This window comes from Neoarius graeffei, chromosome 23, assembly GCF_027579695.1.
Source record: "Neoarius graeffei isolate fNeoGra1 chromosome 23, fNeoGra1.pri, whole genome shotgun sequence".
Taxonomy (NCBI): Eukaryota; Metazoa; Chordata; class Actinopteri; order Siluriformes; family Ariidae; genus Neoarius; species Neoarius graeffei.
The window spans coordinates 35038041-35064575 of NC_083591.1; the positions used below are offsets into that span (position 1 = coordinate 35038041).

Below are 26535 nucleotides of genomic sequence, written 5' to 3' on the forward strand. Positions count from 1 at the left end.
TCTATGCTCCACCCACATCAGGAACTGTTACAGTGGTGCCGAAACCCAGGAGCACAGAAGGGAACCACCCCATGGAGTCCTCCCCATTCGAGGAGCTCATCCTTGCCCTCGCTACTGCCCAGCAGAACCAGCATCAAGCGCTGATCACCCTCCGAAAGGCACAAGAGCAACGCTTCGAAGCCTTGATGCTGGCCCAGCAGGAAGATCGCCAGGCGTTCCAGCACCTGCTTGTGTCAGCAGGGGCGTCAACCACCGCTGCTGCCACCCTCACGAAGATGGGACCGCAGGACGATCTGGAAGCATTCCTCGCTCTCTTCGAGCAAGGAGCCGAGGTGTGGGGGTGGCCACTGGAGCAGCGTGCGGCGCACCTCCTCCCACTCCTGACTGGCGAGGCACAACTCGCAGCGCAGCAGCTCCCTGCTGACAGCCGACTGGTCTATGCTGACCTGAGGAAAGCCATCCTGTAGCGGCTCGTCCGCTCCCCAGAGCAACATCACCAGCGCTTCCAGACGCTGGCATTGGAGGAGGTCGGCCGGCCATTTGCATTCGGCCAGCAACTCCAGGATGCCTGCAGGTGGTGGCTGAGGGTGGAAGACCACAATGCCGATGAGATCATCGATCTGGTGGCACTGGAACAGTTTATCTCTAGACTTCCGGAAGGAACGGTGGAATGGGTCCAATGTCACTGCCCGGCATCGCTGGAACAAGCCATTGAGCTGGCGGAGGACCATCTGGAGGCAGCTCCAATGGCAGGCAGATGAGGTGTCTCCCCTCGCTTCTCTTCTCTCTCTCTCTCTCTCTCTCTCTTTCCTCCTGTCTCTCGTCCCCCTCCTCACCCCGTTCCCCTGCCATGGAGGTGGCGGCTGGCTCCTCCCCAGCCAGCCCCTCGCACCCGTGGTGTCCTCCCATCTCCCTCTTCTGTGTCGGTGTTGTCTCCCCCTCAGGTGAGCGACACCCATAAAACCAGTGCAGAGGGAAAGCCTGGGCCGGTGTGCTGGCGTGGCAGGGAATCGGAGCATCTCCAGAGTCAGAGCTCCGCAAGGGAGGTGGGTGCTGTAATCTGGATCCCCGATGCACCAGAAACTGCCCCCGATTGGGCCGGAACGTATTGCATAGTGCAAGGTGAGGCATTGGGGGTAGCACAAGCAGTGAAAGTGTTGTGTGTGCACGGGGATGTTCACCATTACCCTCTAGTGTCTGTCCATATTCTATTCCGGGACCAAATGCATAGAATAAAGGCGGCGGTCAGTCCTCGTCTCACCCACTCGCTAATTTTGGGTACTGATTGGCCAGGGTTTAAAAAACTAATGGAATATCTAACACGTAGTGGGTCCTGCACTAATAGGTCACGGGAAGACCCCGGTGTGGCATTGACTGGAGAAGCTGTCACAGAGCCGTCTACGTCAACACTGCGTCAGAGCGAGGAGCAGCCCACTCCTCCTCCCTCTCTTGGGGATTCCCTTGGGGATTTCCCATTAGAGCAGTCGCGAGACGAGACTCTGCAGCATGCGTTTGACCAAGTGAGAGTAATCAATGGTCAAACTCTTCAGCCAAGCGCAGCACCGACCTTCCCTTATTTTGCTATTATTAAAGATAGATTGTACCGAGTGACTCAGGACACTCAAACTAATGAACAAATAACTCGGTTGTTTATCCCAAAGAGCCGTAGGGAACTCGTATTCTATGCGGCACACTTTAATCCCATGGCTGGACACTTAGGGCAAGATAAAACACTAGCCCGAATAATGGCCCGGTTCTATTGGCCAGGGATTCGCGGGGATGTCCATCAGTGGTGTGCGGCATGCTGTGAATGCCAATTAGTAAATCCCATGGCCACTCCAAAAGCGCCGTTGCGCCATCTTCCTCTAATCGAAACCCCTTTTGAGTGAATTGGGATGGATCTCATCGGGCCATTAGATCGGTCAACATGGGGATATCGCTTTATTTTAGTTCTGGTGGACTAAGCAATGCGATATCCGGAAGCAGTGCCTCTCCGCAATATCTCAGCACACAGTATTGTGGAAGCGCTCTTCTGCTTTATCTCCCGGGTCGGGTTTCTGAAAGAAATCCTGACAGACCAAGGCACTTTGTTTATGTCACGTACCCTGCGCGAATTGTATGGGTTACTGGGAATTAAGTCTATCCGCACCAGTGTCTATCACCCACAAACAGATGGCTTACTAGAGCGATTTAACCGAACACTCAAAAATATAATCCGCAAATTCGTAAGTGAAGATGCGCATAATTGGGATAAGTGGCTCGAGCCCCTGTTATTCGCAGTATGAGAGGTCCCGCAAGCCTCCATGGGGGTTTTCCCTTTGAATTATTATATGGGCGTAAGCTGTGTGGCATTCTGGACATGCTATGGGAAAATTGGGAGGAGGGACCTTCACCTCGTAAAAATGAAATCCGGTACATTCTTGACCTGCACACAAAACTCCACACCCTCATGCACCTAACCCAGGAGAACTTGCAGCAGGCACAAAAACGTCAAAGCCGGCTGTATGACAGGGGCACGCACCATAGAGAGTTCACGCCGGGAGACAAAGTGCTCGTATTATTGCCCACGTCGAGCTCCAAATTGGTCGCCAAGTGGCAAGGGCCCTTCGAGGTCACACGGCGAGTCGGGGACATCGACTATGAGGTGAGGCGAATGGATAGGGGTGGGGCACTGCAAATCTACCACTTCAACCTTTTAAAATGCTGGAATGAGGGGGTCCCTGTGGCATTGTGTCGGTAGTCCCAGAGAAGGCGGAGCTGGGGCTGGAGGTAAAAAGATACCATCTCTGGTCCCTTGTGGAGACCACCTCTCACCGGCCCAACTCACAGAGATAGCCAAGTTGCAAAAGGAATTTTCCCACTTGTTCTCGCCCCTTCCTGGTTGTACCCACCTCATAGAACACCACATCAAAACACCCCCGGGGGTGGTAGTGCATAGCTGCCCTTACCGTTTGCCCGAACACAAGGAAAATGTGGTTCGGGATGAACTCAAGGCCATGCTCGAAATGGGCATAATCGAGGAGTCCCACAGTGACTGGAGCAGCCCAGTGGTCCTGGTTCCTAAGACCGATGGGATGGGACGGTCCAGTTCTGTGTGGACTATAGAAAGGTCAACGCGGTGTCTAAATTTGACACATACCCAATGCCTCGCATTGATGAGTTGCTTGATTGGTTAGGTGCTGTTCGCTTTTATTCGACACTGGATCTAACAAAGGGATATTGGCAGATCCCCTTGACTCCTCTATCCTGAGAGAAACAACCTTTTCCACACCGTTTAGTTTACACCAATTTGTCACGCTCCCTTTTGGGTTGTTTGGGGCACCCGCTACATTCCAGCAGCTTATGGATAGGGTTCTCTGCCCTCATGCTGCCTACGCGGCTGCCTAACTAGATGACATAATAATCTACAGTCATGATTGGCTGTGGCACTTGGAACACCTGAGGGCCATTCTAAAGTCACTGAGGTGAGCGGGCCTCACAGCTAACCCGAAAAAATGTGTGATTGAGCGGGTGGAAGTACAGTATTTGGGGTTCCACTTGGGCCATGGGCAGGTGCGTCCCCAAATTAACAAGACTGCAGTGATTGTGGCCAGCCCGAGGCCCAAGACCAAAAAGGAGGTGAGACGGTTCTTGGGGCTGGCTGGCTATTATCGTAGGTTTCTACCTAATTATTTGGACGTCACCAGCCCGCTAACTGATCTCACTAAAAAGGGGGCTCCAGATCTGGTCCAGTGGATGGAGCAGTGCCAACAGGCCCTCTCTGAGGTAAAAGCTGCACTGTGTGGGGGGCCACTCTTACACTCCCCTGACTTCTCTCTCCCCTTTATTTTGCAAACTGATGTATCAGACAGAGGACTGGGGGCCATTTTGTCCCAGGAGGTGGAGGGCGAGGAGCGCCCCGTGCTGTACATCAGCCAGAAACTGTCGATGCGCGAAAGCAAGTACAGCAAAATTGAGAAGGAGTGTCTTGCCATCAAGTGGGCGTTCCTCACCTTCCAATACTACCTGCTGGGGTGCCCTTTCACTCTCTGTTCAGACCACACACCCCTCCAGTGGCTCCACCGCATGAAGGATGCCAATGTGCGGATCACCCATTGGTATCTCGTTCTCCAGCCATTTAAGTTCGAGGTGATCCACAGGCCGGGGGCACAGATGGTGATGGCAGACTTCCTGTCCCATCGGGGGGGAGTCAGCTTCAGGCCAGACGGCTCCCCAGCCTGAGTCAGGCGGTGGGGATATGTGGCAGCAGGAGCGTGGCCAAGCAGCAGTCTGTGAATGGAGTGCGGGGTCGGAGAAAGTAAGTGGCTAAGTCATTCCACCTGCTGTCAATTATTTTGTGTGTGTGTGTGTGTGTGTGTTTGTTACAGGGATGGAGCATAAAAGGAGAAAGAGAGCAGAGAAAAGGGGCTCTCTCCCCGACCACAACGCGTGAGTGAGTGAGTGAGTGAGTGAGTGAGCGAGTGAGTGAGTGAGTGAGTGAGTGAGTGAGTGAGTGAAAAAAAGGAAAAAGCTGAAAAGCTCAATAAAGCGTTTGGGTGTAACATCAACTCTCGCCTGCTGTGCTTCTTTGCTCCACCCACATCAGGAACTGTTCCAGCCATCTTGTGTGAATTCTTAAAAATACATAATCACATAACTATATTGTATTAAAAACGTACATGTTCCTCAGCTTACAATTTACCCAACTCTCATCCATAGACCTACCCCAAAACTGCACCGCTCTATTAATTATCTTTATAGGACTTTATAAAGTATATATGTGTATATTTCTATGTATATACCATATAAATATTGTTTTTACTCACTGTAAGCATCCAGTAATGGATTATTAAACAGCGCTATATGAACACAATGTTAACAGAAAATTACTTTTCTTTAATACCTCTCTCCTGTCTCCATGTAAGTGAGGGCGCTCATGAATGTGTCAACACACAAAACAATTTGCTCACAATGCAGAAAAGGAGACTCTTTGACTTGGTAAGTGAATTTAAAATGTGTTTGATAAAAAATCTGCTCTGCGGCAGTGAATTTATACAGCTGCAGCTCAGCATGGTAAATCCAAAATAAAAATAAAAAAATCCACGTGTTAATAATCCTTGAAAACTACCCATACAAATAAGCTCATAAAGAAAAAAAGGCATACTGAGACCATGAATTGTCAATAAAGTCACATAATTACAATTTTACTTTCAAATCCAGTGAGGCTCTACTGCCTCTCTATCGAGGTGCTCTTGATTTAAAGTGAGAAATGGCATTCAGCATAAAATAAATAAAGAGATGAAGGGTAAAGAAATAAGAATAATAGAAAAAGAGAAGAGGAAGAAGAAGAAAAGTGGACAAAATGTTTTGTTTCAAGCATAAAGGTTGTCCATTGTTTGACGGAAGATGCATATAAAACTGGACAGTGTTATATTACTTTCTTATTCTTAAGTCAAAAATATCTGAATATAATCACAATAATATAAGCAGGATTTACAAAAGGAAGAACTTCATCAAAATGCTAATGTGGGTCATTTGGGCCAATACTATATATTACATTACATCGCATTTAGCAGAAGTTCTTATCTAGAGTGACGTACAACGAGTGCAAAAGAAGGTTAAGCCACAGGCCTGGTCTGAGATTTCAGGACAGACTCACCAGTGAGCTGGTGTAGGTGGGGTCAGATGTGTCCTCTTGCAGGTAACGTGACAAGCCGAAGTCGGACACTTTACACATCAGGTTGCTGTTGACAAGAATGTTGCGAGCGGCCAGGTCCCGATGAACGTAGTTCATCTCAGACAGGTACTTCATGCCCGCTGCGATGCCTCGCATCATTCCCACCAGTTGGATCACCGTGAACTGGCCATCATTTTGCTTTTAGGAAAACACATACAGCACACATCATGCATACATAAAATATACACTATACATACATAACACACATGTATCAAGAACAAGTGGTAAACATGGGCTAGCATGGCTAAGCCCTCTTCAACTTTCAAAGATAAAAAATAAAAATTAATTTTTTTTTTTTTTGAACCAAGCACAACAGCACCATCAATGGCTGTGCAAAAAATGCACAGAACTGTATAAAGAAGTGAGGTTGGGGCTGATTTCTTTCCAGCCCAGACTGTAGATTCATGCAGCCTATCATTTGGATTGATGATTTTTAGCCCATGTTGTTGAGACATCTGTAACATGACATAGTTGTAGATGTAATGAACACAAACAACATTATTTATCATCTTATTTTCCCCAAATGTATTTGGAGAAGAAATTAAAAGAAGATAGAATAAACACATACTGTTCAAACAAAAGGAAAAATTACATAAAAGAACAGATGACAACTTTGAGTTTAGGGTTTTTTGTTTGTTTGTTTGGTTGGTTGGTTGGTTGGTTGGTTGGTTTTTAATTGGAGCGAACACATCACAATCACAGCATGAACTCAATAGAAATTATGAATGCAACTGCATGTCTGCATTTAAGTGTGTGCGTGTGTGTAAAATAGTTTGACATACATCATACCAATGCCTTCAACAGTCTTACTGCTATAATGATATAATGCATTGCTCAACCCGAATAGTTTTGTTGTCAAACTATTGATAGAGCTCAGATGATTATCATAGTAGATGGAAAATACATGTAGAACACATTAAATAACTAATTTAATCTGTAAACCCCTTTCAGATCATATTTGATTTCTGATTTTGAGTTATTTCATTCACAAATATGTGTGCAACATGTTTTTTAAGGGAGAGGGGGTGTTGGGGAATTGAACGATAAAATCAATGGCATGCCATTTTGTCCATATAAAAGCAAAGCTAAATTTCCCTTCACCTCAGCATTTCCTCTGTTAAGCTCAAGGGAGGAAAAAAAAGAGAGCTTTGAACCCAACATGAGCACAAAGAGCAGCAGAGGAATCGATGGCAACGTTACTCTGACGAGGTAGCTCACAAAGCTGACTTCAAAGCGTGCCCTCAGATCAAAGAAGAGAAGAAAAAAACAATCCATAAGATTGGAGAAGAAATGGGTTGAACATTGATTAAGCAGTGTATCCCCCCACACTTTGAAAAGCTCATAAACCTCAAAAGCCTATTAAAGCTTGACTGTGCCAATCACAGTATGATGAATCATGCTGTTTGGAAAAGGGGAGAAGAGCAAGGTGGTATTAGCATGAGAAGTGTTCTCTATTTCATTAAGGCACTATGTGAATACTGTTACAATCCTAATAATAAAAAACTAATTCAGCTGATTGAATTATTGTCTCATTTTTAAATAACTTGAATATATGTTAATTTTAAGCATATAATTTTACATATAATCAGGCAATAAAAAAGTAATTTAGTGTGCTGCATTCCATATGTTCCAAATCCCAATTATTCTCATTTCTCCAGTCAGTTAATTTATCTAATTAATCCCAAGTTGATTAAATCATTTTATTTAAAAACAAAACAAAACAAAAAAACACTACAATAAAGGCTTTTCTTAGTAAACATGAGTTTCTGGAGTTTTACCCTGAGAAAAGAGTCCAATGCTCCATTCTCCATAAACTCTGTGACGATCATGACTGGTCGACTTTTGGTGACAACGCCCTCTAAGCGGATGATGTTGGGGTGATCAAACTGGCCCATGATTGATGCCTCTGACAGGAAGTCCCGTCTCTGCTTTTCAGAATATCCTGCTTTGAGAGTCTTGATGGCCACATAGATCTCCCGCTTACCCGGCAACTTCAGACGCCCCTTATACACCTCTCCAAATTCACCTGGGTGAAAGAAAGAGAGTCAGAATCAGAAACAAGAACCAAAATTCAACATAAATTTCAATACTTAACCCGAACACATATAAATACTAAAAAATGCCAATAACAGAAAATAAATGCTGGAATCTAACACGTACCAAAACCAAAAACTCAAGATTGAACTTCAAAATAAAAAGCATCACTGACTGATACAGGGACTATATATTTCAGCAAGCATAATGTTGAACAAATTCTTCATTTTAAGGAAAGTCATGTTCCATGATGGGTGGCACAGTGGTGTATTGGTTAGCGCTGTCGCTTCTCAGGAAGAAGGTCCTGGGTTCGAGCCCAGCGGCCGATGGGGGCCTTTCTGTGTGGAGTTTGCATGTTCTCCCCATGTCAGTGTAGGTTTCCTCCAGGTGCTCCGGTTTCCCTCACAATCCAAAGGCATGCACATTAGGCTAATTGGTGGCTCTAAATTGACTGTAGGTGTGAGTGTGAATGGCTGTTTGTCTCTATGTGTCTCGCATTAGCCCTGCGATGACCTGGTGACTTGTCCAGGGTGTACCCTGCCTCTTGCCCATAGTCAGCTGGGATAGGCTCCAGCTTGCCTGTGACCCTGTACAGGATAAAGGCTTACTCACAACCCGCCATATGTGCTACTATGGGCGGTCTACAGTAAAAAATTTGGCAAAACCATGCATGACATGGGGGCGGCACGGTGGTGTAGTGGTTAGCGCTGTCGCCTCACAGCAAGAAGGTCTGGGTTCGAGCCCCATGGCCGGCGAGGGCCTTTCTGTGCGGAGTTTGCATGTTCTCCCAGTGTCCGCGTGGGTTTCCTCTGGGTGCTCCGGTTTCCCCCACAGTCCAAAGACATGCAGGTTAGGTTAACTGGTGACTCTAAATTGACTGTAGGTGTGAATAGTTGTCTGTGTCTATGTGTCAGCCCTGTGATGACCTGGCGACTTGTCCAGGGTGTACCCCGCCTTTCGCCTGTAGTCAGCTGGGATAGGCTCCAGCTTGCCTGTGACCCTGTAGAACAGGATAAAGCAGCTAGAGATAATGAGATGAGATCCCATGCATGACACTTGCATGTGTTCAGCTCTGTAGAAGGTCGCAGACTGGCCATGGAGACTTTTGGTCCTGCACATGCAAATTCTACGGGTCTTGCGAGAAATCAAGAACACATACACTACGTATGGGACCCTTACTCCTTTTGTACACCTGAAACAAGTCAGCAGCACAGCTAGTGGGGGCTTTGCGATGACCGTAAGATGAACGAGTGATGCACGGTCATTGTCCGAGTGACATGCCTCAGAAGTACTACACAAGCACTCCACACTTGCTATTTGTGTGGCCCCCAAGACAGAAGTACATCTCACTTTCTACCCCTATGTGTGGCATGCACACAGCGCACGTGACCCGCACGTGACACGAGGGGCAAGACTCTGGGTATATATATTGGGGATGAACCACGGAACCGATCATGTAACGTGTAGCAGGGGCGTGTTTAGCCTATTTTTGGGGGTGCTCAAGCACCCCCAAAAACGAGCTCAGCACCCCCTAGCTCAGCACCCTCAAAAACACTGCTTTTGGACGTAATTTTCAGAAATAAGTGCCCTTGCGCACTGCGCAATGAATGTGTGCGTGGGCGTGCGTGTTCTTGAATTCACCTGTTACGTGATAGTTCTATGACCAGTAAAATACCTCTCCTCCTTGCGTCCCCTCTGATTGGGTTGCCTGTCCGCGCGAGTGCTTGCTACGGCATGGTGTTTTTTTTAACTGGATTCCACGCCAATGAGGAACTCGAATAGCACCTGAGTATTACTGGCAAAGCGAGATGTGAAGGTACGGACTGGAGTTACAATTGTTAAACACAACACAATAATATGCATAATGCAATATTGATGTTCCCTGGTCTATGAACAGAATGATAAAAATGGCATTTATCATCCATATCGAGATACTTTGTGGTTGTAAATGTGTAGATATCATAGTTTATTGGGTCAGCTTCTGTTAAAACATTGCATAAGTCTAGTTTTGTCTAGTCTAGTCTTCTTGTCTAGTTAAGTCTAGTCTAAATGCGGAATAAACGTGGAAACACTGTTGTTCAAGCCAGGTGCCTCTGTCAGCTCTGGGGGCTAAGCACCCCCAAAGATCAGATGCTAGAATCGCCCCTGACGTGTAGCATTGTAGAAGGGAAGAAGATGGCTGTTGCCATACTGCTGCAACAACTGAGGGAGTTGGACCCTTATAGGCAGATGATAGAAGCTGAGGAGCAGCAAGAAGTGATACTGTTCTTCAGCCAAAAGACAGATGCCGAATGCTGCAGACATGCTGGTTTTATACCCACTCCTGGCTTGCGTCACACGCAAGTCATGAGTGATTGTCAAGTGCTAATCACATGCGTCACCCATGCTTCACAAGTGCGGCCCATACTCCTAGCGCAGGAAACTGGCAAAATGCAAGTCACACACACTCCACATTCACTGAACACGCACTGATCACGTGCATCAGACATACGCTTTCCACGGGCTAATGGCGCAATTTTTCCCACGCCTCGAGGAAGTCAGTCATGCAACCTGTACTTGACAAATACTTTGCCCGTACTCCTCCCCCAAACTTCCCCCGGGTTCACCGTGACCCTGCAGCACAGCTGCAAGCTACCAAACCTTGCAATCTGTGTGTCCAAAACACTTATGGCAAGTTGTGAGTGTGGCATAAGCGGCTACAGATAATGGATGGATCATGTTCCATGACAATATAAAGTTCCAGTAATGAATTGCTGAAGTACATAAGGGCTTTGAATCTGAACAGAAATTGTTAAATTTGCTGTATTTTTCAAACTTGTTTTGAAAGTACTAGCAACTGCTGGCTAGTATTAGTGGCTTCTGACAAGACTTTTTATCATGAATATTGTTGCCTTACAACTCAATGTTACTTGGTTTGATTCTAAACACAGGTTCTTGGAACTTTTTATTGTCATGGAACATGATCCATCCATCCATGATCTGTAGCTGCTTATCCTGTACAGGGTCACAGGCAAGCTGGAGCCTATCCCAGCTGACTATGGGCAAGAGGCAGGGTACACCTTGGACAAGTCATCAGGTCATCACAGGGCTAATGCGAGACACTTATGCTGCTTTTCCACTACAAACGCGGCTGAGCCGTGCCGTGCTGAGTCGAGCTGAGTCGAGCTGAGCGGGGCTATTGGAGTTGCATTTCGACTACAACCGTGCTGAACCGTGCTGGCTGGAAGTGGGTGGACACATTGGGTGGAGTTAGCGAAAGTGGGTGGACGTCACGTGATGTCGTTAAGCAGCGCAAACAGTGACATCAGTGATCTTTTAAGCGGTAGTCTCACAACCCGAATAGTAAACAATAAACATGGAGGACATGGAGTCGTTAGTGTTGCTGGTCTTGGTGCTGTGGCTTGTTGTCACCGACAACGCCAACAGATACTGGCAAGAGCGTATAGATGAGGCGAGGTGCATAAGGCTCCAGAAATTCTCGTAATTCGTAATTATTCTTCTTCCGGGTTTGCGGTGTTTACAGATCCCAGCGTGCTCGCGGGGCGTGTGTGGGCATGTGAGGACACTCCTCCTCACCAATCAGTGCACAGGGGAGTGTCTGCTCACGCCCCCAGCCTCACTCGGCTCGCTTTGGCTCGCTTCAGCCCCACTCCAAAACGGTGCGAGTTTTAGGGGCTAAGCAGGGCTGAAGCGAGCTGAGTCGTGCTGTTTTTTGGTAGTCGAAACGCGAGCCGTGTCGGGCTGAAGTGAGCTGAAGCGAGCTGAAGCGAGCTGAAGTGAGCTGAAAAAGCGTAGTGGAAAAGGGCCAATAGAGACAAACAGCCATTCACACTCACACCTACGGTCAATTTAGAGCCACCAATTAGCCTAACCTGCATGCCTTTGGACTGTGGGGGAAAACATTAAATGTGGAATTTACATGTTCTCCTCAAATAGGTTTCCTCTGGATCATGTGGTTTCTTCCCACCTCCACAAAACATGCCGGTAAGTGGATTGGCAATACTAAATTGTCCATATGTAAATGAGTGTGTGGATGTTTATGGTGTGTTTTAATCCACTGGCATCCCCTCTAGGGTGAATTTCGTGCCTTACACTGCTAACTTTGGATAGACTCTGCTACCTTGACTAGGATAAATTGCTTAATGAAGATGAAAAAATGAATAGCATTAAGATGTGATAGAATATTCTTGAAAGTATTTCTTGATATACACAGATATAAACTTACTGTCCACTTTATTCAGAACATCTATACACCTGCTCTTCATGCAGTTATGCAGTCATTCAATAGTGTGGCAGCAGTACAACACACAAAACTTCATTTAATGTTCACAGAATGAAGAAAAAGTGTGATCAATGTGACTTTAACCATGGCATGGTTATTGGTATCAGATGGGCTAGTTTAAGTTTATCAGAAACTGCTGAACTCCTGGGATTTTCACACAAAACAGTCTCCAGAGTTTACACAGAATGGTGTGAAGAAAAAAAAATGAGCAAGCAACAGTTCTGTGGATGGAAAAGTCTTGCTGATGAGAGAGGGCAGAGGAAAATGGCCAGATTGGTTTGTGCTGTCAGGAAGGATATTGTAACTCAAGTGATACATCATTACAACTGTGGTTAGCAAAAAAGAATCTCAGCATGCACAACACATTGAACTTTGAGGTGGCTGGGCTACAACAACTACAACAGCAGAAGACCACACTGGGTCCCACTCCAGCTGAAAACAGGAATCTGAGGCTATCATGGCCACAGACTCACCCAAACTGGACAGATGAAGATTAAAATAAAATCAACTGGTCTTTTTCCAGTCTTCAACTGTCCAGTTTGGGTACGTCTGTGCCCATGATAGACTTAGATTCAATAATTGGTTCATCTGTCATTTTAATTGAGGGGAAAAAAAGAATGTGTATTTTTAAGTTATACCAACTCATTCCAGTGTACTCTGACCATAAAATGTAGAGCTCTGATAGTTCGATGCTCCAACTAGTATCATAGTGTGTATTATTTTCAATACACTGAGGTACTATTTGGTGCTAGATATGTGTACTTAATAAACTGAGACTTTTAGCACACAGTTAACCCTTTTAAAGTGGTCAGAACGTTCATCAATGACAAAATATTAACTTAAAATTATACAACCCCGATTCCAAAAAAAATTGGGAAAAAGTACAAATTGTAAATAAAAATGGAATGCAATGATGTGGAAGTTTCAAAATTCCATATTTTATTCAGAATAGAACATAGATGACATATCAAATGTTTAAACTGAGAAAATGTATCATTTAAAGAGAAAAATTAGGTGATTTTAAATTTCATGACAACACCACATCTCAAAAAAGTTGGGACAAGGCCATGTTTACCACTGTGAGACATCCCCTTTTCTCTTTACAACAGTCTGTAAACGTCTGGGGACTGAGGAGACAAGTTGCTCAAGTTTAGGGATAGGAATGTTAACCCATTCTTGTCTAATGTAGGATTCTAGTTGCTCAACTGTCTTAGGTCTTTTTTGTCGTATCTTCCGTTTTATGATGCGCCAAATGTTTTCTATGGGTGAAAGATCTGGACTGCAGGCTGTCCAGTTCAGTACCCGGACCCTTCTTCTACGCAGCCATGATGCTGTAATTGATGCAGTATGTGGTTTGGCATTGTCATGTTGGAAAATGCAAGGTCTTCCCTGAAAGAGACGTTGTCTGGATGGGAGCATATGTTGCTCTAGAACCTGGATATACCTTTCAGCATTGATGGTGTCTTTCCAGATGTGTAAGCTGCCCATGCCACACACACTAATGCAACCCCATACCATCAGAGATGCAGGCTTCTGAACTGAGCGCTGATAACAACTTGGGTCGTCCTTCTCCTCTTTAGTCCGAATGACACGGCGCCCCTGATTTCCATAAAGAACTTCAAATTTTGATTCGTCTGACCACAGAACAGTTTTCCACTTTGCCACAGTCCATTTTAAATGAGCCTTGGCCCAAAGAAGATGTCTGCGCTTCTGGATCATGTTTAGATACGGCTTCTTCTTTGAACTATAGAGTTTTAGCTAGTAATGGCGGATGGCACGGTGAATTGTGTTCACAGATAATGTTCTCTGGAAATATTCCTGAGCCCATTTTGTGATTTCCAATACAGAAGCATGCCTGTATGTGATGCAGTGCCGTCTAAGGGCCCGAAGATCACGGGCACCCAGTATGGTTTTCCGGCCTTGACCCTCACGCACAGAGATTCTTCCAGATTCTCTGAATCTTTTGATGATATTATGCACTGTAGATGATGATATGTTCAAACTCTTTGCAATTTTACACTGTCGAACTCCTTTCTGATATTGCTCCACTATTTGTCAGCGCAGAATTAGGGGGATTGGTGATCCTCTTCCCATCTTTACTTCTGAGAGCCGCTGCCACTCCAAGATGCTCTTTTTATATCCAGTCATGTTAATGACCTATTGCCAATTGACCTAATGAGCTGCAATTTGGTCCTCCAGCTGTTCCTTTTTTGCACCTTTAACTTTTCCAGCCTCTTATTGCCCCGTCCCAATTTTTTTGAGATGTGTTGCTGTCATGAAATTTCAAATGAGCCAGTATTTGGCATGACATTTCAAAATGTCTCACTTTCGACATGTGATATGTTGTCTATGTTCTATTGTGAATACAATATCAGTTTTTGAGATTTGTAAATTATTGCATTCTGTTTTTATTTACAATTTGTACTTTGTCCCAAATTTTTTGGAATCGGGGTTGTATAAATATAATCACTTTCTCTTTAGCATGAACACTTTAGCCACTTTTCCACTAATATAACCAAACAGCCCAGAACAAATGGTATTTTAATATAGATACTGCTATTTAACTTATGAGGACACAATTCCCACCATAATCACTGCAATGAGACTTTCATTTGATTATCAATAAATGAAAAAAAATGTGATACCAGCAGATGTTCTCCAGTGGAAACAGAGGCTTAAAATATTATTTATAAGCAGCATCAACATCAAATCAACTTTATTTCCACATGAAACTGTATTGTAAAATAAGTTGTATTTGTAACCTCTCTGATTCTGCCTCTTCACAGAGACAACTGAACATGAATTGACAAGAAGTGAGCACTATAATAAAAGCAATACAGAATATTTGCAAAAGTAATACAAATATGGAATGGCAATTTCACCATGAGATTTCTCAGTAAGAATAAGGACCATATTTTATTTTGCATGTTTTTATAATATGACCTTAGTATCATAAAGTACTATCTGGATTATAAAATGAACATGAGAGAGGAAGTTATAATACTGAGGGCATGATAGGGCATTTGGCTGCCAAAAAAAAAAAAAGCAGGTTAGGATTAATAGCTGCGCATTTAAATGTATTCTCCTCTCACACGTTTAAAAGTAATGACTGCAGACGTTTAAAACCAGGAGACAATTATTTATGCTTCCACACAGATTTCTGTGGCTTTAATGCAAGTATTTGTTTGCAAGTGAAATTACCCAGCTCTAAAATGGATCTTCTTTGCTCTTGTACAAAACCACACATCCAATTTATTCTTTGTACTTTGTTTCTTTCCACTCTTGGACTTTCAGTGTGATAACACTGCTAAATACTACAGTCAACATTATCAACCTCTAGAGCATTCTGTGCACATCAGTACAACAGGTGATGGGATGGATGGATTATCGGCTGCATGTACACAAGAGTTGCATATGCAAATGCATGCACATTAACGTCAACTGAAAAAGGGTCTGACATTTCTCCCAAAAGATCAGTACATATTAGGGGTTGCATGGATACTATGTTTTTACAAAGTGACCAGTAATTTAAAACGTAGTCGACTATTCATCTTCTCGCAAAAGTCTCGGTATGATCACTACTAGAAGAAGAAGAAGCTTTTATTTGTCACATGGACACTCAAGCACAGCAAAATTTTTCCTCTGCACTTAACCCATCTGAAGCAGTGAACACACACATGAGCAATGAACACACACCCATACCCAGAGCAGTGGGCAGCTATATTTCAGCGCCCAGGGAGCAGTTAGTGGTTCAGTGCCTTGTTCAAAAGCACTTCAGCCATGATACAGAGGGAAGGGAAAGTGCTGTTGATTCACTCAACTCTCCTCACCTTTTTCCTGCCAGTCCTGGGAATCGAATTGGTGCCCCTTTGGGCCCAAGGCTGCTTCTCTAACCTTTAGACCACCCTCAATGCTTACCTAAAATCCACCAAAAGTAGGAGGACTTACAAATAGGGCAGTAGCAATTATGAAAGGTAAAAGTTTCTTTAATTAATATAGCATTGCCAGTCTACATGCCTAGGCCAGGCACAAACAGCTCCAAATTCCACATATTTGCCTTTTAAAACCTTTATAAGCTTAATATTGCTACTGTTATACTGAATGCTTGTTTGTGTTTACAGTATAAAGTGTCATTTTCTGGACAAGCCTGGATCAGTCATTTTCTTTAATCACAGGTCTATTGTTTGAGAACATTTACTGTATAAACTGACACAGAGAACACATTATCATACAGCCTGTTAGAGAATTAAAGTGTTTCTTGGGATTGTCTTATATAGCGTGACATGCAACAATCTTAAAAGGTCTCTGTAATCAAGCAGAACTAAAACCTAAAACCAGCTTTACTGAGCAAGGGCCTTTTTCATTTCATTGCTATAATCCTACAGATAGCTGCAAGTCCCCTTAAAAATGCCCTGCGAAGGCTTTATCACTTCAGAATGGAGGGCATCTACTTCTACACAGACAAACTGGCCAACTCACCTGCTCCAATGACTTCCTCGATTTTGACAGTGGAGACATCAATTTCCTTGGCAAATTCACGCACAGCCTCATTGGGATCCTCATAGGTGAATGGATCGATGTAGATCTTCATCCCTGGTGAGCCTGGCAGGGTTGGGCAGCCCATGGGGGAGTGGCAGTTAGACAAATCTGGTCTCAAAGAAAGTTCTAGAACAGTTCAAAAGTCCATACATCACTGGCATATCACAGAGACTCAAATACTCTTCAAGTCAGTCACCATGTACTTCATCTAATGCTTCTCTAACCCAGATTGTTTTGTCCTGGCTCAGCACCCCTCATTCAATTCATTTTAAACACTTGAGCTGAGACAAATGTTCTAGTGTTTACCAACTCAGTCCTTAGGACCACCCAGACAATTCTCAACTACCCTCACCGCACTTGAATGAAGCGACCAAGAACATCAAGCTGAAATAAAAGCTGATTCAAGTGTACTCAGAGCTGGAACCAAAGAAAAACATTGACTGTTTTGGAGGCCCTGAGGACTGGGTTGGAAAAAAACTGTTTTAGATAATACAATCGAACGAAATCGAATCATAATACAATCGAACGAAACCCAGTATGCAGATTAATTTAAAAACATATGGCCAGGGCCGTTGACAGCTTTGGCTGGGCCCGGGACAAAATGCTCTGAATGGGCCCCCCCCCCGGGCCAACCCACACACACATCCTTTAACCGAACGCCATTAAATGTATTCTGTTATGCCCCAAGCCTGCATGCAACAGCCCCCGCAATGCCTTCCTAAACTCGTGGATAGTCTACTATAATCACACGATTGGGGTGCTCTTGAAGGAGCAGCGATGGACGGGGGATTTCAGGCAGGGCTGGGGGCAAACATAGTATACTGTGCGTGCGTACTGTCCAGTGTGAAAAGCAGAGAAGAACACAGCACTCGAGAAACGGCGGGATATGATTGCGGGCTAATGTGAATATTCTTAGCTTCAATCAGATATATGAAACACAATGTTATTAAGCCGTTGTGGTTATGAAATGATTCAATGCCCTGTGCGTTTGATATGGTGTTCAGTGTGACTTGCTCTCCCCTCGTTTGTAACATGAATTGCGTGCCGCGCGTGCCTTGGTTGGGGTTACTTTACGGGGCTGGAAAAAGTTGGCTGTGTCTTACCTGTAGGGTGACCACCGACATGAGTCTGTAAATTAGGACACTTGTGTCCAAAAGTGAGGACAAAGGCCCTAAAGTTAGGACACCGTCGCGTTACGGGGGGGGTAAGAAAAACTTATAAAAAAAAAACGTATGAAGTCAATATATATTTATTAACTTGGAACACCTATCAAAAAGAGAAATGTGGAAAATGATGGTCAAGACCATGTCAACAAGAAACAAAACATCACTGTAAAGTCACTGTAAAGAGTTGTGTCCATCTATAGACACTAAAAAAACAGTCTTTGCCATGCCATAGGCCAACATATTTATTCACTTGAAAATGACCATCAAAAAGAAAAAAAAAGAAAAATCGACAAATGAGTCAAGAAACATGTAGGCCTATTGTCATTTAGCCTACTATACTGGCCTTGGCTTATCCACAGGAACTAAACTAAAAACAAAACATTGTTGTGTTCATTTATGCTCATCCAAAAAAAAATCAAAAAGAAAAACATGAAAAATGACAGTCAACCATGTCATTTACATTTGGCCTATAACCTTGGCAATACATTTGGCATTCTCTCTGTGGTGGTCTGTGTCCGCGTGTCTGTCTATCACACCTTTACCTCTGCTCCTCACATCAATGTCAATGCGACAGAGCTTGCAGAAGGCAAAGTGTTCTCCTTTTTGGCTCTTGCCGACAAAACGATGCTTTAAGCACCAAGCATTTTTAAAGGATGTCTTTCGTTTCGGCATGAGTATTGTTCAACAGCATGCGTGCCAACATTCATAGGTTTTTCCATACAAACATTCGCACTGCGCGCGCAGCTCGGAGGAGCAAAAATCAGTCAATCGCGTGAGCGCAGCTTTTGAGTGACAGCAGCTTCCAGCCAATCAGAGGCTGCAGAGGCTCCATCAGCTGCGTGCGCAGCGCGAATGTTTGTATACAAGAAATCCCTGTAGGCTATCTTTGCCTGTATGTCATCGCAGAATAGCAAGTGTAAATAATGGGCGGGGATTTGTGACGATTGATGCAACGGTGGCGGCTGAGGGTCCGAAATGAGGACAAAATGTAAAAAGTGAGGACGCGTGACAGACGTCCGGACAAATAGCTCTAAAACCGGACTGTCCGGATGAAATCCAGACAAATGGTCACCCTACTTACCTGGCTCAGCTGCCCCACTGCCTTTGCTAGTACCTGCTGCATCATCCGAATCTTTTTTAAAATATTTATGCAGTGAGCCCCTGAGTCTCTTGGTTTCTTCCTCTCTTTTTCTCTTTTCTTTTCTGTGCTCCTGACTTGTGCATGTTGGCAAATGGCACGCACGCTGATTGTCGAAGCGCTATGATCGAACGATGTGTTTTTTTTCCCCTTAATCAAAGAGTCAGACCAAACCATTTTTGCATTAGGGGTGGTAGGGGAATCTTGACGCCTTTTTCAAAGACAATAAAGGCAAAATATCTAGAAATCATTTATTGAATGCAAATATAGCACATTTCTCCCCCAAATCAACACATTTTGAAATGAAATAAAATAATTTAATCGCAACTTCATGAGAGCCCAGTTCTTGGCCCTCCCCATTCCTGGGCCCGGGACAACATACCTGTTTGTCCCCCCCTGTCGGTGGGCCTGCATATGGCTATATATGAGTGCCGAACGGATGAAAGTATAATATAATAGTCTTGTCTGGTGAAGTTTAAGGAAACAGGCAAAATAATTAAAAGGGAACCAGCCAAACACATTCAGCTGCAGGGTCACTTTATCAATTACACCAAGGTTCCATCTTAGCCAATTTTTGACATTTCCATTCAAATTTTCAAAATTCAGACATGTTTAAAATTCCCATCAAAACATGTAGAAGGCTACTTGTGAAACATGTGACACGTGTAACATAGTGTACAATGAATTTCTTCCAACAAATGGCCTACTGTGAAACTGTGGTGCAATTATCATTACAAACAGTTTTCCTACCATCTTAAGATTATTCTGAGGAAGCATGAACTAGAGTAGATATCATTTTAATTCCAAAGGATTTAGAAACTTTTCCATGTTGCATCACTGATTGTCTCTGTGGACAGAAAATAAGCTAACATCTGTTGAAACGTAATGAAAATGATGTCAACTGCAAAACAGCTGCAGAGTGGAACTGGATGGATCAATGAATGAATGAATCAAAAGCCTAAAGACGAGAATTAGGACACTTGTCTATAAATTTCACAACAGTAAATCAACTGTAGTCTACTTAAGCAAACTTTAAAATATATACAAGCCCAGTATTCTCAAGCAGAGTTTTCTGAGGTTTGAAAACATCCCACACTTAACTAAATGTAAAGAATCCTCGATACAAATGGTTATCATTTGGTGGGGTGGGGGAGTGCAATGTGTAAAATACCTATCTGGTGCCTAATAAACTGCTAACACAATGTAGACCATCAGTATAAACACTAGAAGCACCAGATGGTGGCAATGAGGCTAGACTGTGGATAACTGAAGATTCAGCCAGCATTGGTCTCATTTCTCTCCTGACATTTCTCTTTCCCTCTCTAACACTCCCTCTCTCTGCATTTTGATAGTGTCAAATCCAATTTTCCTGTGCAGCTCTGTCCCACAGGGCCTGGTAAATAGATAAAGCCAACACTCTACCAAACTGCTCTTTACGCCTGAAATGGCTGCAGCTGGGTGTACAATCATTACTATTCAAATATGTGCTTGTGTGTATCGATGCTACTCTCATTTAGCATGCCATCTAAAGGATAGCCAGGAGGAAGAATAGCACGTTAAGGGTCACTTGTCTTAAGGATTTAAGGGAAGAAAGAAAATCAAAAAGCCATCCAGAAAGTCATGAACTTTTACATTGTTTTACTTTCTTTTATGGCAGAATGGCTGGTTTTATTTAAGTAAGTGTTGTATCAGGATTACATAGCCCCATATCCCCCCGCCCCACACACACACACACCACCACCACCCAGGATTACACAATTTTAATGTTTATAATTGGAGGATGTATCAGAATTAAAATGAGCTAAATAAGGATAGGTTTCTAAATGGTTTCAGTGTCAAGCCAAACATGAGTTCAAACCTATGTTCCCTAAAGTATGTTACATTTATTCGACCTTCAGCCACTGACTATTCAACTCCAGTGTACAGTGGTGCTTGAAAGTATGTGAACCCTTTAGAATTTTCTATATTTCTGCATAAATATGACCTAAAACATCATCAGATTTTCACACAAGTCCTAAAAGTAGATAAAGAGAACCCAGTTAAACAAATGAGACAAAATATTATACTTGGTCATTTATTTATTGAGGAAAATGATCCAATATTACATATCTGTGAGTGGCAAAAGTATGTGAACCTTTGCTTTCAGAATCTGGTGTGACCCCCTTGTGCAGCAATAACTGCAACTAAACATTTCCGGTAACTGTTGATCAGTCCTGCACACAGGCTTGGAGGAATTTGAGCCCATTCCTCCATACAGAACAGCTTAAACTCTGGGATGGTGGTGGGTTTCCTCACATGAACTGCGCACTTCAGGTCCTTCCACAACATTTCAATTGGATTAAAGTCAGGACTTTGACTTGGCCATTCCAAAACATGAACTTTATTCTTCTTTAACCATTCTTTGGTAGAATGACTTGTGTGCTTAGGGTCGTTGTCTTGCTGCATGACCCACCTTCTCTTGAGATTCAGTTCATGGACAGATGTCCTGACATTTTCCTTTAGAATTTGCCGGTATAATTCAGAATTCATTCCATCAATGATGGCAAGCCGTCCTGGCCCAGATGCAGTAAAACAGGCCCAAACCACGATACTACCACCACTATATTTCATAGATGGGATAAGGTTCTTATGCTGGGATGCAGTGTTTTCCTATCTCCAAACATAACGCTTCTCATTTAAACCAAAATGTTCTATTTTGGTCTCATCCGTCCATAAAACATTTTTCCAGTAGCCTTCTGGCTTGTCTACATGATCTTTAGCAAACTGCAGACGAGCAGCAATGTTCTTTTTGGAGAGCAGTGGCTTTCTCCTTGCAACCCTGCCATGCACACCATTGTTGTTCAGTGTTCTCCTGATGGTAGACTCATGAACATTAACATTAGCCAATGTGAGAGAGGCCTTCAGTTGCTTAGAAGTTACCCTGGGGTCCTTTGTGATCTCGCCGGCTATTACACACCTTGCTCTTGGAGTGATCTTTGTTGGTCGACCACTCCTGGGGAGGGTAACAATGGTCTTGAATTTCCTCCGTTTATACACAATCTGTCTGACTGCGGATTGGTGGAGTCCAGACTCTTTAGAGATGGTTTTGTAACCTTTTCCAGCCTGATGAGCATCAACAACGCTTTTTCTGAGGTCCTCAGAAATCTCCTTTGTTCGTGCCATGATACACTTCCACAAACATGTGTTGTGAAGATCACACTTTGATAGATCCCTATTCTTTAAATAAAACAGGGTGCCCACTCACACCTGATTGTCATCCCATTGACTGAAAACAGCTGACTCTAATTTCACCTTCAAATTAACTGCTAATCCTAGAGGTTCACATACTTTTGCCACCCACAGATATGTAATATTGGATCATTTTCCTCAATAAATAAATGACTAAGTATAATATTTTTGTCTCATTTGTTTAACCGGGTTCTCTTAATCTACTTTTAGGACTTGTGTGAAAATCTGATGATGTTTTAGGTCATATTTATGCAGAAATATAGAAAATTCTAAAGGGTTCACAAACTTTCAAGCACCACTGTACACCTTTAATGACTGAGCCCATGTTTACATTAGACCGTATCAGCGGATCATCAGATTAACGTTTTTAAAATGATTAGTGTGCACACAGCAACACCAATACACGATTTGCGTGCACACAGCAACACCAATACACGGATACGCTCGGCTCTGCAGGCATCCTGCGCTCCAAATCACTCCGCCCTGAACAGCGAGTGCTGTCTGGAGGGTGCGCACTCCGGCCTTGCGCAGCTCACAGAGCACGCGAGTGAAGTGCACAAGCTGTGATTCGGGACTGAGCCGCTGTGTGTGTGATCCCAGCGCATATCACTTACCACTTGCAAGTGGAAGGATGACAATCATAACTACACAATGGGCAGTATTTGCATCAGTATTTGCAGTATTTTCATACTTTTATACTCTTTAATGAAAGGTGATACAAGGCGGAAGTCCGCGCCATTTTTCAGCAGTCGCGTCACATGACCAACGCCAGCGAATCAGGAAGGTGGATGTCACAGTGACGTTGTCCAATGACGACGCCAGCTAGAGCTCAGCACAGCGTATCCGCGTATTCTCAATGTTTACACAGCACCGGAGCTGACACGATCTGGATTGAATACGTGGACCCTGGCGGATTCCCGTTTCCCGGCGTTTCCAGGCAGTTTAATGTAAACGGACAGTGCATCCGCGAAGAAAATGAGACAGATACGGTCTAATGTAAACTTGGCCTGAGTAACCACAGGAGCTATTTAGACCATAGTACGGTTGAATTCTTGAATCTATTTGGTCAAAATGTGTTGATTAATTTTTATAAAATTAAAAAGCATTTTTTTAAATTAAAATAATAAAAAAAATCCTGCTAAAAGCAAATCCTGCTGTTGTTGCAGCTCTAATTAAAACCATATGGTTATAATAATCAGTTCTATACTGTAATTGTTTCTATGCTAATAACTCATTCATAGCAACCTGAATGATGGACAATACATGTAATCTAAGGCTAATAATAAATGGATTTTTTTTTTAAAAAGAGTCGTTTTTTCACAAAAAAAAAAAAACTACAATCATTGATATATTCAAGTTTTCTATAAGGGAATGTTTATTTCACATTTCTTGCAATGGGCAATACATTTTCCATCACAGGAAAGATACTCTTGAGGTAGCGCATGAATGTTGACTCTGTATTATTGTTTCAAATCGAACATGACAATTTGTGAACTTCCCGGAAATGACAATTGCAACATTTGACATTAACTGTCACATAAACTGGCAAAAAAATGTCTGCCAGTTTTTTTTCCCCCTCACCTCTTAAAAATTATTGTTTTTAATTTTCCCTGGTTGTGTGCATAGATATTTCAAGTGGCATGGAAATTGCCATGCCATCACCGTTGATAACATGCCCTCCTCCAACTGTCTGAAAATAGGTTGGTGGTCCCTCTCCTTTTGCTACATAGTGAAAATGGTGACCATTGAAGGTGAGAAGTGTGCAGTGTTGCACTTTCAACATTTTGACCATTTTGTATACACCATCCGGGTACTCATAGTGCACTTCATGTTGCCATACTTGTCAGTGTGCACACACTTATGCACTCAAAATAGCAAGAGTAAGTACAGAAGTATGCAAATTGAGACACAAGGCAAGACTACAAACTCTCTTCCTCCACCATTTTAAAATGACATCCAAAACTGTACACTCTCTAGTCTCATAAAAACAGCCTTCACATTCCCACTACCATCCTGAAGAGATATCAGAGTAATCACTCTCCCTATATTTACAGTATTTTAAAAACTGACTCTGAATAGTTGTTGAACTATTCAGAGAATGAACAAATCACAACTTCATTAGAACTCACCCAGTTCTGTGCTGTGCTTGCTCAGAAGCCCAATTAACTACATTAAAAATTGCCACAAATATAATTTAACTAAAAAGTATGACAAACTGATTATATACATTAATGCAGACAATGCATATGGGAATATTTAAATTGCTGGGACTGGCAACTTTACATAGCCATAGTCTTTACCCTTCCTAATAATGTCTCTGGTATTAACACATCATGTTTGTGAACTCTACAAAATGTCAGAAAGTCTTTGGCTAGCATTCAGGCTAGAGTTGTGGTATTCGTTCAACATCCATAGAAAACATGTTATTTGAGTCTGACTATCATTTTCATTTCAGTTAAGTGTTTAAATGCAAGATAAGAGTGTTTTGTGCCAACATTAGGGTTATATAACAGTTTTTGTGTTTCACTGTATTATATTCAGTTTTGTCACTGTGTCCATGTCCCTGTGTCTGGCATCTATTCAAGCTAATTAATGCTGAGCAACAATAGCTTTAGCCAACAGCCAGACAGTGCCCTCAGTTCAATTACAAAGCATAGCAGGTGGTGAGATTTGGAAAATAATTCACCACAGCAATGAAGTTTTTCATAACACAGAGAAAATATATGAATCAGTTGGTGCATTTTATGTTCAAACGACCATATTAGTTGGGAGTCGAGTTTTATCTTTCTCTCGTTGTTGGATAAGTGAATTAAAAACAAACAAACAAGCAAACAAACAAAAAATAATGGGTGACAGTTATATCAACAACTTACGAACGTGTTTGTTCACTGGAGCAACCATGACTGCTTTTCCCGGGTGCCTGGGCTAGCAATTGCTGCACTTCTTTAAGAGATAATACTTATGTTCCAGTTGCAATTGCTGTTTAACAACTTATTGTGTCTCTTGCTATTTGCTATCTCATTGGAACAAAAAAAAAAAAAAATCACAAATTGTATTTATCCTTGCACAATGTAATATAAAAATGCAGCCTGGCAAAGTCAAAGATAAAATGGATAATCAGCATTATTTTACATGGATAGAGCTATAACTTGAAGTGCAACTGACATCATTAACAAAATACCAATTTTTTATCGGTCTTAAGGCTAGTTCAAGTTTCCATTATTGTTAATTATAGTACAGAAACAAACATTGAAATAGACATAGGCTAATTTAGCTTTAATAAACTAAACGTACTTAATTCCAAAATAAATTAAGTTAATAGAGTTAAGAAAGAAACTGTATCTAACAAAGTGTCTAACAGGTGGCTAACAAATTAAAGGAAATGCCTTAATTAATGAGCTGAGAATCATAATTAGTGCACATACAGTACTTCCAGCCAGGTATACTGTCTGCTACAATCAAGCAATTAATATCCTGCTGTATATATAAAAATGCTGGAAACCAGTTATCCCTTGATTTTAGATTTGGAAGAGGAAAATATCTGAGTGACTTATATGGTTTAATACTGGTGCACAGATGGCAGGAGCTTCATTCACAAAGATAGCTCAACTGGCTGTATTTCAATGAGAACACTTAACATAGTGATGTCTCCATTTCATTTGTCTACATCGGTTTTAAAAAAGTTAGTAAATATGGTTGGTAAATTTTGGCTGAAAGCTCAAAACTACTTAGTGAGTAGTCTGGCTCCAGTGCACATGCCACCCATTACAAAAACAATGCATTTTTGAGATACCATGGTGCAAAAATCACAAGCGCTGTTCTCCAGAGATTTGGGAGGGGGAAAAATGGTCAGATGAGTCATTCAACACTTCTCAAGGAGAGTGTGTTAGCATGTGGTGCACATCAAGAGAACAATAGAGGCTAAATTGAAGGGGGTTGGTGGCGCTGTTATATTGTCGCCGTATTTTGCTGCCATGGTTAGGGTCTACTTGCAGGGAAGCATCACTGCAGAGAAATAATAAATAAACAAAGTTATTCAAACTGACCCTCTTTATCCAATGATGAAACATTTCTGTTTTGATAGGAGTGGTCTCTTCCCAGATGAACCACCCAAATCGAGGCACTGAAGGATTTACTGAGGAAGAAAATGATGTATGTAAATCCTATTCTTTAGCCATCACCCTCACCAGATCTCAATTCAACTGAACTCTGATGGGAGATTTCTAACTGATGTATTAGACAGGTCTTTCCACCACTATCATCAAAACATAAATCAAAGGAATTTTTTTTTGGAGCAATGGTGTTTGTTCCTGTATTTACAGAATGATGTGTCTCACTCCAGCACCTTGTCTGCAATGTTACTGAGCTGTTTTTGCATACCTGACCCTGACCTTGTCCTCTGACAATTTGGATTTGCTTAATTTATGGCTGT

General features: G+C 42.8%; 1 protein-coding gene across 3 annotated transcripts in view; it reads right to left on the reverse strand.

Moving 5' to 3' along the window:
- The window catches only part of LOC132871692 (ephrin type-B receptor 1-B), a 940976-nt gene that overhangs the window by 54711 nt on the left and 859730 nt on the right, over window positions 1-26535 (reverse strand). For 2 of the 3 annotated variants that reach the window (XM_060906104.1, XM_060906103.1), the window contains exons 10-12: window positions 16512-16697; window positions 7495-7742; window positions 5639-5854 (exon numbers count right to left, since the gene is read on the reverse strand). In XM_060906104.1, coding sequence (XP_060762087.1) covers window positions 5639-5854; window positions 7495-7742; window positions 16512-16697 — 650 coding nt within the window. The remainder of the gene's footprint in view (window positions 1-5638; window positions 5855-7494; window positions 7743-16511; window positions 16698-26535) is intronic. The other variant, XM_060906105.1, reaches the window with a different exon arrangement.